Source organism: Bemisia tabaci, chromosome 6 (assembly GCF_918797505.1).
Source record: "Bemisia tabaci chromosome 6, PGI_BMITA_v3".
NCBI lineage: Eukaryota > Metazoa > Arthropoda > Insecta > Hemiptera > Aleyrodidae > Bemisia > Bemisia tabaci.
Genome location: NC_092798.1, coordinates 20,047,161 through 20,062,260, shown reverse-complemented (window position 1 = coordinate 20,062,260; position 15,100 = coordinate 20,047,161). Strand labels below are relative to the sequence as shown.

Below are 15,100 nucleotides of genomic sequence, written 5' to 3'. Positions count from 1 at the left end.
AATCTATGTAGGTCAGAACGATCAATTATCAATTAAAATAAACTAATTTTCTGGGGAATAATTCTTTCACATTTTACTTTTTTCAGTTCCTCGGATCAGAAGAAATTATCAGCTCACTTTGAAAATGTGTAAATCGTGTATTCACCTACATTTATTTATTAGGCCATATTTTCAGTATTATTTTGAACTTTTTTCTTTTTTCTTTTTTTTTTGGTATCAAATATATTAAGAAAAAAAATTTTTTCTACAGAATAGTTTTGCCGTCAGATTCTTGAAGAAAAAGTTTAGAAACTATCAATCAATTCATAGATACCTACTGAAGTTGTTCTCATCAGTGTACTATGATCCATCCAAAAATTTCTTCAATAATTTTCATGCAAATATTTTTGTTAGTGTTTGTCAGAAAGGAAAAATAATTAGAGAAAAAAATTTTGACAAGGTTTTTTTGTTTTTCAGTTTCAGCATTGATTTTCACTCGTCTCTTTTGACTATTTTAAACTCTAAAAAAAGAGTGAAAAATAGATTATCAAGCAATTGGATGAATACTCATATATGAAAATTGACGAAGTATTTACAATGCAGAGGTATGTTGAGGCATGCTGTTGAGGGGTTTTACTTTAGGTAGTTTAATCCGACTTGATTCAAAGCTAATAATTTTTTCAGGGGGCTGAAAAATTATTTTAAACTTTGAGTGAATAGTAATTTTTCTTATGGTTGTTTCAAGAAACTGCGATTATTAAACTACTGATTTTAAATGACTTTTAACTTCGAATCAGTCTGAGCTGCAATCATAGGTCAGTATTTGAAGCGAACCTAGTGGTAAAGGCAAGTATATGTTAGTCTTGAATTTGTGGACCATGTCACTTTTAATTGTATTTGTTAATATGGGTACTTAGTGCTGAAACCATCTGCGGCCCGATTGTTGAAACTATGTCGGCCCGACACGACAAGACATAGCCCTATCTTAACCATGCAATATAAGTATCGCAATTCGATGTCTTATCGGGCTGCTTTAAAATTTCAATAATCGGCCCGCTGATCTTAATAATAGGTATCAACATTTTTTCTTTTGCTCACCTAATAATTCTGAAGTATCACCATTACATAAAATATTGGTCTGTTACCAATGCTTAATTTTTTAATTTTTTTCCTCTCTGCAACTTGGGAACCACAAACAGTTTAGCGCCGAGTTTTTGGAGGGGGGGGGGAGGCTGTCAGACGAACGTCTTCGAAGGTCAGTATGAAGGGAGGTAAGTATGTAAGAAAAACAACATACCAAAAAAAAAAAATAAGTATATAAGGATTGAAAACATACATACATACGTCTGTTATAATTATCTATTGTCGATAGTCTCATACTTTGGTTCGGGAAAAAATTGTGCTCATTGCACTATGCTAGGTACCCAATGTTACCAGCAGGCTTCAGAATATGGGTACTTCGAACTTATGAGCGCAAAGTTTCAATTATTAGAGATGCTATTACCCCATTCTTTTTTTACGAGCTGTTTATTATACGATTGTTTTTTGTCCTTTTGCCTTTAACCATTCAATTCATTCTTTTTGATTCCCCTAATTATCTCGGAAGGGTGCGAAAAGCTTGATTTGCCCGCCTTCTCTCATGCGACATGGCAACGTTCATATTTAATAATTACTTTTACAGCGCTGCCAACATCACTGTCAGCACTCCCTTGTTCGCAGTCACTATTATTATTTAATCTAGAGCTGTATTTCCATTAAATTTACTTGTACCTTATGCGCAACAGATGAGAAGAAGTAGTTCGTGCTCCGCAGAACCTAGGAAAGATTTATTGTTCCGGGTAATGCACTTAAATTCTTTGAATCAGTGGTCACAAGTCATTGAGAGGTTGGCAATGTCGAAGATGGTGCGTACATCGGCCGCTACGCGCGCTTGTGTATGGCGCAATTCGCCATTTTTATGACGAGAGTTTGCAAGTGTGTGCGTGTGTGAGTGGTGCGCAACTTTGTACCGAACTCGGAAATTCTAGTTTTTGCTGAGGTCTCGTTGCCGACGAGAACAGGCGCTTCATGAATATTTCGGAATTCTCGGTGTTCTATCCCTGCTTGTTATGGCCCCAGTTTTTCACGTATTTTCCCGTACTATCGCGTAACTGTTTTCATAATAATTCACTTCGGTCCCCTCTTGACCTCTAATTGATTTTAGAAATGTGCGTCGCGAGTGCGTAGTGATTACCAGTTGGGATTGTAATGGATACCGAGAAGAACAGCGGCAAATGGCGAAGAAGGAGTGTTTCTCTTGAATCTGTATCGGCACATCTTTGAGTATGCATGGCATCGAATATCATCTAAATTCAATTTGCTCAATTCCCCAGTTCTAACCCGCTTACACCCTCTCATCAACGCTTCGAAGTCGTACGTTTCCCCGAAAATTGTCGGGATGAATGAGTTCCAGTTGTGAGGATAGCCCTGACTGAAACTCATCATGAAGCATTATCATATCACCTATTCTCAGTTTTAGACTAATTATGCAGTAGCAAATTCATAACTTAACCCTAAACCCCTTTGGAAGTCTGATGTATTCTGGAGTTTGGCAATTTAATTCGCTTTCAAGTGAGTTTTCTAAGGGCCATTGAGCCGAGATTATCACCCTTAGTTTCTGGTCTGAAGCGCAGTGATTTTAATTGTTTGCTTGTAAAAGTTCTCTTTTAACACTTTCATCTTGATTTTTCATTTGACTGAGTAAAATCTCGCCCTCTGGGTCAATGGTATTGGCCCTGCCTTACAGTGTTCATACCTACTGGGCTTGCCCTCTTCAATTTATAACCTAATTTTTTAGGCCTCAAAGTTAATATTTGTTGGCTGTAGTCTTGGATGAGAGTTCCTTTCAATTTTGTGACATGCAAAATTAAAGGCAACAATCTTTGAATCATCTCCAAGTTACAGGCAAATGTTAGATTATACTTTTTTGGTGTTGCGAGTATATTCCAAGATTCTCAAGGTTACAAAGCTCCCTGTCATTTGCCTGCGATGTTTTATACTTATTTTATCTGTTCATAGTTTTGAGTTTTGTTCGTTGTGAAAGTAACACTCGATTGTGAAAATTTTCAACCAGTCTCAATCAAGCTGTTCCAAGCTAGCAGCCCTTGTGTTCTCACTTGTGTCTTCAAGCTAACATTGATCTTCCGGAGTGCCGGTTTCATATCTTACGGTTTCCAATAACGAGGAGTGTTTCAATCAATCTACTGCATACCTTGTGTGCAGTATTGCAAAGTAATAAATATCTCATGAGGTCGGATCTGACTAGAGCCAAATTTTGATACTTATTGCAATTCAGTTGCCTGCAGACAGTTTTTTATCTTAAAATGAGCATTACATTACCCTCCGCAGCATATAGTGAATTTCTCTCGCAAAATACCTGTGTCTTGTGCAGTGAATCATTGGCTATGTTTCGATGAAACGGTCAGCGTCAGTTTTAGACATTTCCTCGTCATAAAATCATGTCCTCCGGTACCTTCGTTGATAGGATTGATCCATTTGCTAAGCGGTCACTCAAGAAAAAGACAAAAAAATCCCAGGGATCCTCAAGGTACCGGAACTCTGCTGATGTGGAGCTTCAGCAACTGCCAGCCCTTAAAGGTAAGCTTCATTACTTTGAATAATTAAGTAGGATCTATTATTATTTGCCATCTACTTTCTCTGTATTTCTCCAGACCAAACAAAATCCATCGGAAATTTGCATCACTCTCACATTTCGCTGTTCAATTCTTGGGTCTGTTCCTCAAACATTTGTGTGAATCCAAATATGTTAGTTGTTACTGCACAACAAGTCTTGTTCACGAAGTCACTAGGGTGTCCAACTGCAACAACAAGAAAATCAGATATTACTGACTTGACTATAATTTATGTCCCTTTTAATAAGAAACCGAATCCAAGTGAGATAAGCACTTATGTTTTGATTTGCCTCATTTGTTACTGTTAGAAAATTTTTTTGAAAAGGCACCATTGGAAGCCGGGTTCCAGGTATAAAGGCAATTTTACATGATTAATCAAATTTGAATTCATACACTATCGATGATGTGATTCAAAGCTGATGCCCATTCCCATTGTTTCTAGTCAATATTTTCCTCTCGGTATCAAAGAAAACACCAGCAAGGAGTCAGTCTCAATCTATACTATAAGCTCCAAGACCTCCTAATTTTGCGAAACTGGTAACGCTTAGTTCCAGCGTTCTACCGGGCCGATTTTCATGATTTTTGCGGTTATCGACGGGCAATTGTCTCTAGATGAGCCAACTCTTTTCAGATTTTCAAAATATGGCCCAGGTTTTTTTATATTACGTGGTAAAGTTGCGAATTCTCCCATTTAAACAATGTAAATTTATACTTTTTGTCATAGTTCGTTTGAGCGTTCTACCGGGCCGATTTCCATGATTTTTGCGTAAATCGACAGGTAAGAGGCCTTAGATGAGCCCGCTCTAATCAGATTTTGGAAAAAGGACCCAGGTTTTTTTAAAATCACGTTATAAAAGTGAGTGAGTTTATAGAATGCTCCGGTACTGCTACCGCTATGGGCGGGAGGATGCGCAGTGGTCGAGGAGGTTGCGCAGTAGCTGTGTAGCCTGCGCATCAGCTCTACACTTATCTACACAAGATTCGCACCAGTTACTTGATGTCCAGCGGTGGCCGAGTCGTCTAAGACGTTGAATGCGCCCGCTTTGGTCTCTCAGTGTGGGTTCGATCGCCGACTCGTGTGAGCTCAATTATTACCTGACTATCATTGTTCATTGTTTTACTGCAATATTTCATCAAGCAGTCATTCCAAAACGCGTCCTTTTAATTTTAAAGTAATTTTAAGTAAAGTTTAAAATTAAAGTATACCTCATATCGTAATTGTTTAGGGGAAAAATAAAACTAACACTGATAGGAGGGTAAAAATAGGGCCGCTTGCGGCCCATTGATGGCGCGGAGCGCCTTCAGGGGGTTGGGCCGCGTAGCGGCCAGGGGGCGTAGCCCCCTAGTAATTGATAACCTATCTTGAGGGCATGATTCGGACGGAATAAATTCTATCGAAGTCGATCTGGTCACATGTTATATTTCTTCACTTTTCCATCAGCCATCCATTCAGGATATCTAGTGACTTGGAAAGGTAGGGAGGTGAAATTGATCAGAAAGAAGTCGAGGAAAGAAACCGCGGAACCACTTGAGTTGGGAATTTCTGTACCAGATTGACACTTTTTGAATAACTTTGAAACCAGCCTGTCGCACTCTCCCCTGGTCTGTTGTGAAATTTTCCCGGGAAAATTCGAGCCCCCACCTACCCACACTGGTACATTTAGCTGAGCGGCAAAAAATCCAAACGTCAGGGAGAAGGGAAATAGAATATTGCTGGACACCTTGTATTGTGTTTATATATGTATATGAAGTCACTCCTACAACGCACTCTGGCGTTCTGCGACACCCAAACGCCACATATGCCTCTCCTCCCAGAGGTTATCAGGCAACTGACACCGCAACATCTTTTTGTTAACACCCTGCCGCATGTCGCCACCCTTTTACGGAACGTCCTCCATAAAGGGGTACGATTATATATATAAAACCTTAAAACCGAAATTTGTTGATGACCATTAATCAATATCAACTGAAGTCTTTTTAGAAGTATCAGCAATCCATTATTTTTTCATTAAACAAGGGAGGAATTCATTTAAGGAGAAGCCATCGTGGGCAAGGAAATCAAGCCTATTTTTAGCGCCACCGCAATGTGGCTTGAAGTCGAACCTGGTTGTCCATGCTCATCAGTCTGATGAGTTCTGACAAGAACCAAACTGTTAGTGGCACTGAGAACAGGCCTAATTCCTTTGTCCGCACTGAATTTTCTTCAAATGAGTTTCTTGCCAGAGGCATGTTGAAAAAATCTATGAAAAAAAATTAATCTGCTGATGCCTCTTAAAGAACTGCAATTATCTATTAAAAACATTTCATAGATTGAAACAAAAGGATTGTGTACGGAACATGTAAAGTAAGCCTAGGGATCATTTGTGTGAGGAAATCTTCTTGGAGAATTAGGTGAAAACATAAAATCTCTTTGCTCTTGATAAAGGATTTAGGTACGAGAAGCTCTTACAAGAAAAAGCTCACTCACTGAAAATGCACTCAACCGAATGAATGGAATAATCAATGTATCAAGTCAAATTAGTGGTTTTCCGTCGTATAAGTACTTAACTTTCAATATCCAATGTACTTATATTTAAATGGAGTTACATTGTTCTGCTTCTCTGTTTTGATGGAAAAGCTAGTTTAAGGTTTCGACCTTGCTAGGTATCAAACATGGCCTTATCTTGGTAAAAAAAGAGGTCAAACTGCTGGGAACCAATTTTCAATACTTTCATTCAGTATCTGTCTTCATATCTTTTCATGTCATCTTAAGCTTTCATTTCTCCGATTTTCTCATCCACAGAATTACTTACCAATACTTACCTACTTCAATGATTTCCAGATACCAGGTAGTTTGTGGGTAATTTATTTAGGAAGGGCCCAATTTATTTTTTAAAGCTTTTAACATGATTGGTCAGTAAGTATCTTCTAAGGGACCTGCTAATGCTACAGCACAGTGTTCGCTGTGCTCCAAGAATCGCCTGGAATCTTGAGAAAAGAATGTTTCAGAAATGAACATTTCCAAGAGATGGGGGTAAAAGAGATGTGTATGGTGTGATGACCAAATAGTCGGTCTAGTTCGAGAACGTGAAGCGAATGACTGACACCAGGTTGCGGACAAAGGTTTTGAAATTGGTCCCTCCAGGCAGGCGTTGCGTTGTAGAGGTCAGTGGTGTGGCGTCCTTTGCTATATTGATTGATCTACCATTTTAAGCTATGGAAAATGATCGATCAATAGGTTGTTCACAACGAAAGCCTCATTGATAGATCCTTTACCCTAGCCTCAAATGGAGAAATATTTGTAATCGATCATTCATGCCTCGCCACTGATAGAGGCGTCCAGCTAAAAGGTGGATAGGTGGCATCCGTAAAGAGACGAAGAGATGCCAGCTTCCGCAAATCTCTACCTTGGCAGATTCGAGTGGCAGTTAAGTGTTGCAGAGCGCCCCAGTTTGCAGTAAGAGCGACCAATCCATACTTTTTGCACATCCTGTACCCACAGGGTGATCCAAAAGTACCGCACCACCAGCACTCTGCATTATCCATGTAACTCCTGAAAAATTGAGGAAGAGACTTGAAATATTTCGAGTGCTCCTGGGTCAAAGAAAACGACTCTCGAGATCTCCGGGTCATTCCATGCTAAATCAAACCAAAATTTGACCTGACCTCTTCAGAATTTGATGAAATTTGGTACATTCACTCTCCTCATTGAGCTGATTCCAAAAATTCGATTTTTCACCAAAACGCATCCAATTCTGTAGAGGTCAGGTCAAATTTTGGTTTGATTTAGCATGGAATGACCCCTCCCCAAATTTTTTGGCGACTAAGTACCCTAATAAGTGGCGAGAACCCTATGCTGCCGTGCTAAGGAAAAACGCCGTATGAACCTTCAGGCGTTGCCAAATTTCCTTCCGTAGATCACGTATTTTCGGGAAAATTTGTAAATATTTTTCTTCTAATTTTTCGGATAATTTTGTCCACTATTTCACCTAAAGTTTCTGAAAATTTTAAGGAAAAATATCCATAACTTTCCTAAAACATAAACATTTTATCGAAAGAAATTTGGCAACTCTCGAATGCTCATACGGCGTTCTTCTTTAGCATGACAGTATGGGCCAAGAAGGTGAGCCAAAAGGCCAAAAAGGGCTTTTTTGGTTCACCCTGTTAGAATACATCACAAATAAATTTTAATTCCTGGGGTTAGGCGGCGTGTCTCAATAATAATCGCTGGTTTAATGGACGAAACGCTGTGTTGCCAACTCTCGCTAGTCGCCACCTCAACCCCACGCATCCCTGACGGAGGCTGTTTCAGGGAATGGGTTCATGCGTTGCGGGGTGCGCGGCCCCGGTTCTGGGCATAGAGTACATAGAGTCGTAATGTAAATGGCAGATCTGGCGCCATGTTCTGCTCGACGAGTTCCGAGCTCGGTGTGCGCCGAGTTCGGGTCACTTTTTCATGCTTTTTCGATACATGTTCGATCCAAAATGGCGGTATGGAATACGTGGTGATTCCTATCTTCTTTGTTTACATCAGATGGCCGGGTATCCGTGTATCGCAAACAATCGATCATGTATCGAAAAAGTGACCCGGCGTCACACAGGAGTCTCGGAATTCGGGGCATGGAAAATGCTTAAAAGTGGCGCCAGCTCTTCCACTTACATTACGACTCTATGTACTCTATGGTTCTGGGTCGTGGACTCGTGGATCCGGGCGCTCTATCGCTATCCGAGCGCAAGTGGAGCAAAAACGGTGGCAAGCAGTTGTTGTCCTGTATGATTGAACGAATAATAATGTGGAGTCATTAATTTTCATAACCAGATTTCCCTCGCCATACCCACTCTTATTCATGGGTTCCGGCGCATGCAGGCGGTTGTCGGCGCGCCACCGTCGCGGCACCTTCCCCTTGCCGCCGCCGCCGCCCCCCCCCCCCCCCCCCCCCCTCGTCCCGCACAACGTATAAACGCGATTAGTTGTGACGTCATGGTTGGATCCAAACAATAACACAGCGCCTTATTCGTAGGTGTTCCTTGAACATTTCTTATGATTAGAAGGCCTCAGATGGTTCACATTCTGATCCAGGCACTTACGCGGAAAAAAGGGGCCTAGGAGGCTTCCCCCCCCCCCCCCCCCTTACCAATCTACTCGACCCCTCCTAAAAATTATTAGGGATTTCGCCAATTGCTTGACGTATCCTTCATCTTAGAAATTGTAAGCTATTGGATTCATTTCTTGGTGAGAGTAGCTCAAAATTGCTCCCAAGATTACTTCATTTTTCAACATTTTCTGAGGGAGGCCCTCTGGACCCTCCTGACAAGTCAGGGAAGTTCACCGAACTTTTCATTGAGCTAGGGTAGTCCCGCAGACTGTCCCCAGGGGGGTGTCTTCTTGTGCCCCCCAGACCTCCCCTTGATGATTCTCCCCCCCCCCCCCCGCCCTAATAAAAAAAAACTTGTTTCCTACTCAAGACCATCCAAGTTGACAGCCTGTTTCTTCTAATTTTTGCAATACATGTGAACCAATCTAAGTTTCTCGCCGTGCCTAAGGGCTATGCGTCGTGAACTATCCGCAAGCACCGTGCCGTCACTCATTCTGTCGAGTTGTAACTCTGCTTACGAGTCTGTAATCATTCCATTGATGAAGAGCCCCTTGAAAAACCAGGGAATTCTCATCGAAAACTCATGGAAGTTAGTAGTCGGACCACAGTACTTCCGTGCTAAGGTAGAACGCCGTATGAGCCGTCAGGCGTTGCCAAGTTTCTTTCAATGAAAACCAAATTTACTGGGACAGTTATGAATACTGCCGTACTAAGGAAGAACGCCGTATGAACATTCGAGAGTTGCCAAATTTCCTTCGTTAAAACATGTATTTTTGACGAAATTTATGCATATTTTTCTTTGAAATTTTCAGATATTTTAGAGTAAATTGCGTACAAAATTGTCTGAAAATGTTGAAAATAAATATTCAAAATTTTCCCAGTATATTCGGTTTTTATCGAATGAAACTTGGCAACGCCTGAAGGCTCATACGGCGTTCTTCCTTAGCACGGCAGAATATTTCTCCCCAAAATTTTCAGACGATTTTGTACGGAATTTGATATAGAATATCTGAAAATTTCAAGAAAAAATAAGCATGAATGTCGCCAATATTACATGTTTTAGGCAACTCTCGAATGTTCATACGGCGTTCTTCCTTAGCACGACGGAGTAGCGACCCGGTAAAGACGGTTTACAAATAATATTCGCGGTAAATGGTCAAAGTTGTTGAATTATTTGAAAACCCTTTAAGGAGTTTGTTCATTAAAGTCCCGGGAGCCACAATGTTCACACCAAAGTAATCACCCTTTCTCATTCCTCTCTCATCATCGGCTGTTGCGCACAGAGCTGCCCAGTCTGAAAATTTTTTCTTCCGTGTGTTGTCTTCCTTTTCTCTGCTCATTTCCGGTCGAATTTTGGGTACATCCCCTCCTTCCCCATGAAAACTTTCGGCAACACTGCTCTTGCCGTGTGTGCATTAACTTATCACGTAGTTTTTTGGAAGGGAACTGCTTCGTTATTAATAGCTTTTGAATATTCTTGAAAAACTGACGAACCCCCTGATGACACCTCGCTCTCCTCCTCCTCCCCCCCCCCCCCCCCCCGAAATCCGACTCTGATGTGAATCCTGTGATATAAGGCTCCTGGCTGTATTTAATCAGTTTTGCTAATCTCTGGAATGAAACCATCAAAAAATGGCGCGTCCCATCGACCCATTACGACTGAGCCCCCTGTATTTATTTTTAATTTTCACAAATTTTTCACGCATTTTCTCCATCAATACTTAAGTAACATTTGATTATGAACCCAGGAAAGGGAAAAATGCCGGCACGCTCATGTTTGACGTATTTTTCGAGAATGAATAAAAAAAATCGCAGTGCCCCCATTGTGGAAATTTATAGTTAATTTTTAAAATCATTTACGTAATTTTTTATTTTATTCTTGGTTTTTCGAAGTTATATCGAGCTAATGCCCGACCGACAGCAACCGACAAGAGGGCCTAATCAACAAGAGAACGTACATGTGACTTCGCATAAGTCGTCAGATTTCCGCACGAGGTGGATAACAAAATCCGAGCCCTGAAATGCTCCTGTCTCGCTCGCTAGAATTTTGTTTATTGTTTACTCCGTAACTTGATGGAGGGAGTGACATCCTCGCCCACGCGTTCTGCTACACCTCTGAACTAAGCGCCGCTTATAGACGATTTAGTGGCAACGTCATTTCGTCGCTTCTCCGACGTAAGGGCGTATCTTGATTTCCACGTGAGCCTTGTTCTCCATAAGACTCCACCAGTGGATTGGCGTGCTTTGCGATATATTGATTGATCGGCCATTTGAACCTATGGAAAATTATCGATAAACAGGGTGTTCGCAGCGAACACCTTAATAATCGATCCTTTACCATTGGTTCAAATGGCATAACAATCGATTTATCGCAATTCACGCCACGCCACTGTACTTACTCCATGTTTTCCGGGGCTCATACGCGAAACGAGATACGCCCTCACGTCACAGGAGCGACGATTCATCGGACATCGATGGCTCAGGTCGAAAAATGCGAATCTTCGTTCGGAAATTTAAACAATTCCACAACCAACGGTTTCTTGAAATTTTTTGCGAGTGTTACTTATTTTTACTCATTCCAAAATAATCACAGATAATCGAGGAGTATTTGAGTACTTTTCTTTTTAAAAAATATATTTAACACTTATCTTATGTAATCGCATATATTTTGAAACGTTGCAATCGGAATTCTACTCTTCCAACTTTAGCGTCGCACAGTGGATCGTGTCAATCAGAGAGGTCGGACATGACATTTTTGACTAAAACTGCAAATTTTTATGTTTATTTCGTCATATTTTAAACTTCTAGGGCTGTGTCTAGAAGAACATTGCACGAGGAAACCATTGGAACCACTTTAAAAACCTCAAAGTTTTGTTTAAACGGAGTTATAAGCGTTTAAAGATTCCAAATTTTGTCCGACCCCTCCTATTGAGTTGGTCCAGTGTGCGTCGATTAGGCGATGCCCCAAGAAAGAAGACACGTGGCCTTTGCAAAATGCTCATGGTTAGTGTCAAGCCCATTCTAAAATTCTAGTCTCGGTGACATCAGTCTCTTAGCAATTTATGAGATTTTCGTGATGATTTCTAAATTTTGAATAGGTCGTGTCCTCAGGAATGCACTTTTTATATTCTAAATTTATTTCGTCGAAAATCTTAGGTTGAGCCTTTGCAAGAATGAAACGCGTTTAATTGTGAATTAAAATAAGATAAATAAGAATAATAAAAGATAAATATAAATAAAAGTGAATTATCGTGAAAGTTATTCTGCAGGACTTTCAAGCGGCAACTGCGCGTACATTCTTCGATACACTTATTTTTCCTGAGATAAAGTTCTCTAAAATGTTATAAACAAGGAAAATTTATGTATACTGCTCATGTTTTATATTGCTTTTTTCTAAAAATTTCCCAGCGCATCATACATTTTTTGCAGGGTGTCGTTACTTTGCGCATAAATGCACACAAAAAATGTGTGTCAGTAACACTGGTATGAGTTCGAGGTTGTTTCCGTTCGGAAATTCGACGTATCGTACGATGTGATCCATGGCACGTTTTATGATAGGAGCACAGCAGCTCGCACACAAGCATTCTATGTAGGCTAAACTAGGGCACCGAACCGGGAACCCGGTAGTAAACAGTGCTTTTGGTGCTTGCTCCCCAGATCAAAAATTTAGGCCTTTTGAGCGTCTTCAAATATTATCTCTCCTTATCTTGTCCGAAATTGAGGATGATTAGATTTCACACGTGAGTTTTTTTTTTAGGTATTATTTTTATCAGTGCTGAGGGTTTGCCGCAAAACCGCGAAGGAAAAACGTGGAAATAATAGCGTGAAGATGTTTGAGTAATGTGCCTCTTCGATTCTAAGTATTTTTGCTTCGAACTTTTTGCATGCACTGGAAGAAAAAAAATCACATTGGATCTAGAGTCCAGACTCTTGAAAACATCGACAAGAAAAAGTACTTTTGATTCAATCAGAATCTAGCTTAAATCAAGAACCAAACCTCTTAATTTAAATGTACGTAAAACAGTCCGGTAAATACTTTTTGGCGCAATTCGGTGTCAATTTTGAAAATTTTCGACTTTCGGTACACACGATCGTACTGAAGTAGCACTGAATTTTTCGGAAAAGTGCTGTAGAATTCCGATTTTTTGCCAGCCACTTTCAGCAGACGCCCCGTCATTCATTTTATGATCCTTCTTATCAGTGCTGCGTATCCGCACGAAAAAAAACGAAATTGCTGATTTTACATTTTTGTAGTCCAAAAAAGTGTCCGACATGTTTCAATGTAGATTTTACAATGAAACAAATAATAATAATAATTTATTTTATTTGTAAATGCAATTTATAACGGCACATTTATAAATGCTTTCCCTTCGTGTAAAATTTACTTTTGAAACAGGTCAGACACTTTTTTTTAACACTTTAATTGTTAAATCAGCAATCCATTTTTCCGTGCGGGTAATTTTCAGAGTCTCGCACCAAAATCGGCGAGGAGCGGTGGATTTTTGCACAGAAGGTGTGCAGTTCCGTCGGCGAACTCGGGTGAGACAAGATCGATCGCATTGGAGCGCGTAGGGCAAGGGTGCGGTTGGTTGTGCATCATTTAGGGCGCGTCTATCCGCCTGTGTTTGATTATGATTTTCTGTCGAGCTACAGACCACAGAGGCGTTCAATCTTTTGCCTGAAAAACGAGCGTCGAATCAAATTGCATAGTTCGTGTAAATATTTGGAAATTCGTTGATTTCCCCCCGCGGATTTTTGTATATTTTTTTTTTTGGTTTCGTGTAATTTTGTCATGATTAATTGAACCGCGTTAAACAGAAAGGAACCAAGCCACATCAGCTTTTGCCAAATTTAACCGGGCAATTTAAGTTTTTACATGAAAACGCTTGTGCGAATTTTCGTGCACATTTCAGTGAAGTTTTCCCCTTAGTACGAAGCAAATTCCTTAACTTTTTCGAAGGAAGCCGCTCAAACGTTGTCTTGTAAAAAATTAAATTGCTCCGTTAAATTTGCCAATAACAGATGTGGCTTAGTTCCTTTCTGTTAAACGCGATCCAATTATAATTGGATATCGAATACATGCGTCTTTCCTTCCCTGTTTTTTCACTTTCTTCTTTCTTTTTTCTTCCTTTTTTTCGGATAAACAGGGGAAGGGGTGCGCACCACCCCCCCCCCCCCTATGCCCCCCTCCCCCGGATCCGCCTATGCCCGCTACAAGTAAACTTTCGACCACCCGACCCCTCTTGTTGCAATTTATGGTCTGTGCAGTCCTGCATCGATAACGGCTATATATATTTGTGTGTATACTCCAAAAGAAGAAAAAAATGATCGTTACCGACCTCTTATGTTGTGATTTTTTTACTATAATAAATTTTGAAACATCGAATAGAAGTCGCCGGAACATTTATAGCGAATGAAATACGACTGATATGAATGATATTATTTCGGTCGTTGCATGGTACAGCCGATAATACTAGGCTCTTAGTGACACTCTCTGATATTCAAGTACAACCGTCACTTAAGTATGTCAAGACGATGATTGAAGTGACTCACTCGAAAAACAGCCGTCTTTTCTTTTCTCATGCGAATAGAAAACTATTAGTACAAAAATCCGGATGGCGGTGGTTGTTGCGGGAGCACTGTCCCTTAGAGTGACAAACAATAAAATAAGCAATATATTTTCTATCCTATAGCCTTACACTTCCCTAGTGACGCCTTATGACCTACTGTAAAGTTATCACCTCAGCTTCTGATTGTAAAATGCTCGTGTTAATGATGCATTCATATTTTCTTTCCGAGATACTCTGTACTCATTTAATCGTCAGTTAATTTCTAAAATGATGATTGAAGTGGACAAGATTTTCGTGACGACAATATTTTTCATCACCACTCACCTCGGATGATAAGATATAAGAATTCGAACTTTTTAATTCATGATACGTAACATGCGGTCTTTATCTATGAATTGTTGGTTCGTCTTGTTGTGACGCTGTTTCTTCTGCAGGCCAGACTTTTTCCTCTGAATGATCTGTAAGTGGTCCTCGATCTAGGCAGTGTCAGGAATTCCACTTACATCGGCTCTACTTTGATTGCCCTGACATCTCTCGATGTTTTTGAGTGATGGTAACTTTACAGTTCTATCTCCGCACCCCGTTCCCCACAGTAAATTGGGCACTTGACAACCCCCCCCCCCCCCCCCCCCCCTTTGAATTTTATGCTTGCCTCGCTCTTCGATGTTGGTTATCAAACTAATTTGAAGGACTTAATTTTATGTAACACCTGTTGATCTTTACAAATTGAGTTTAGCTGTGTGAATGAAGGCAGATCTACGTTGACGATTTTTATTTAGTACTTTATTATTGATAAATCAGGCAG

At 40.3% G+C, this 15,100-nt stretch overlaps 1 protein-coding gene across 3 annotated transcripts in view; it reads left to right on the top strand.

Annotated features, from left to right (window-relative positions):
• Positions 1-1,946: 1,946 nt before the first annotated feature.
• The window catches only part of wdb (serine/threonine-protein phosphatase regulatory subunit widerborst), a 65,823-nt gene continuing 52,669 nt past the window's right edge, over positions 1,947-15,100 (top strand). Inside the window, exons 1-2 of one of the 3 annotated variants that reach the window (XM_072301334.1) lie at positions 1,947-2,301; positions 3,037-3,615. In XM_072301334.1, coding sequence (XP_072157435.1) covers positions 3,477-3,615 — 139 coding nt within the window. In that variant the 5' untranslated portion in view covers positions 1,947-2,301; positions 3,037-3,476. The remainder of the gene's footprint in view (positions 2,302-3,036; positions 3,616-15,100) is intronic. The other 2 variants (XM_019058655.2, XM_019058649.2) reach the window with 2 other exon arrangements.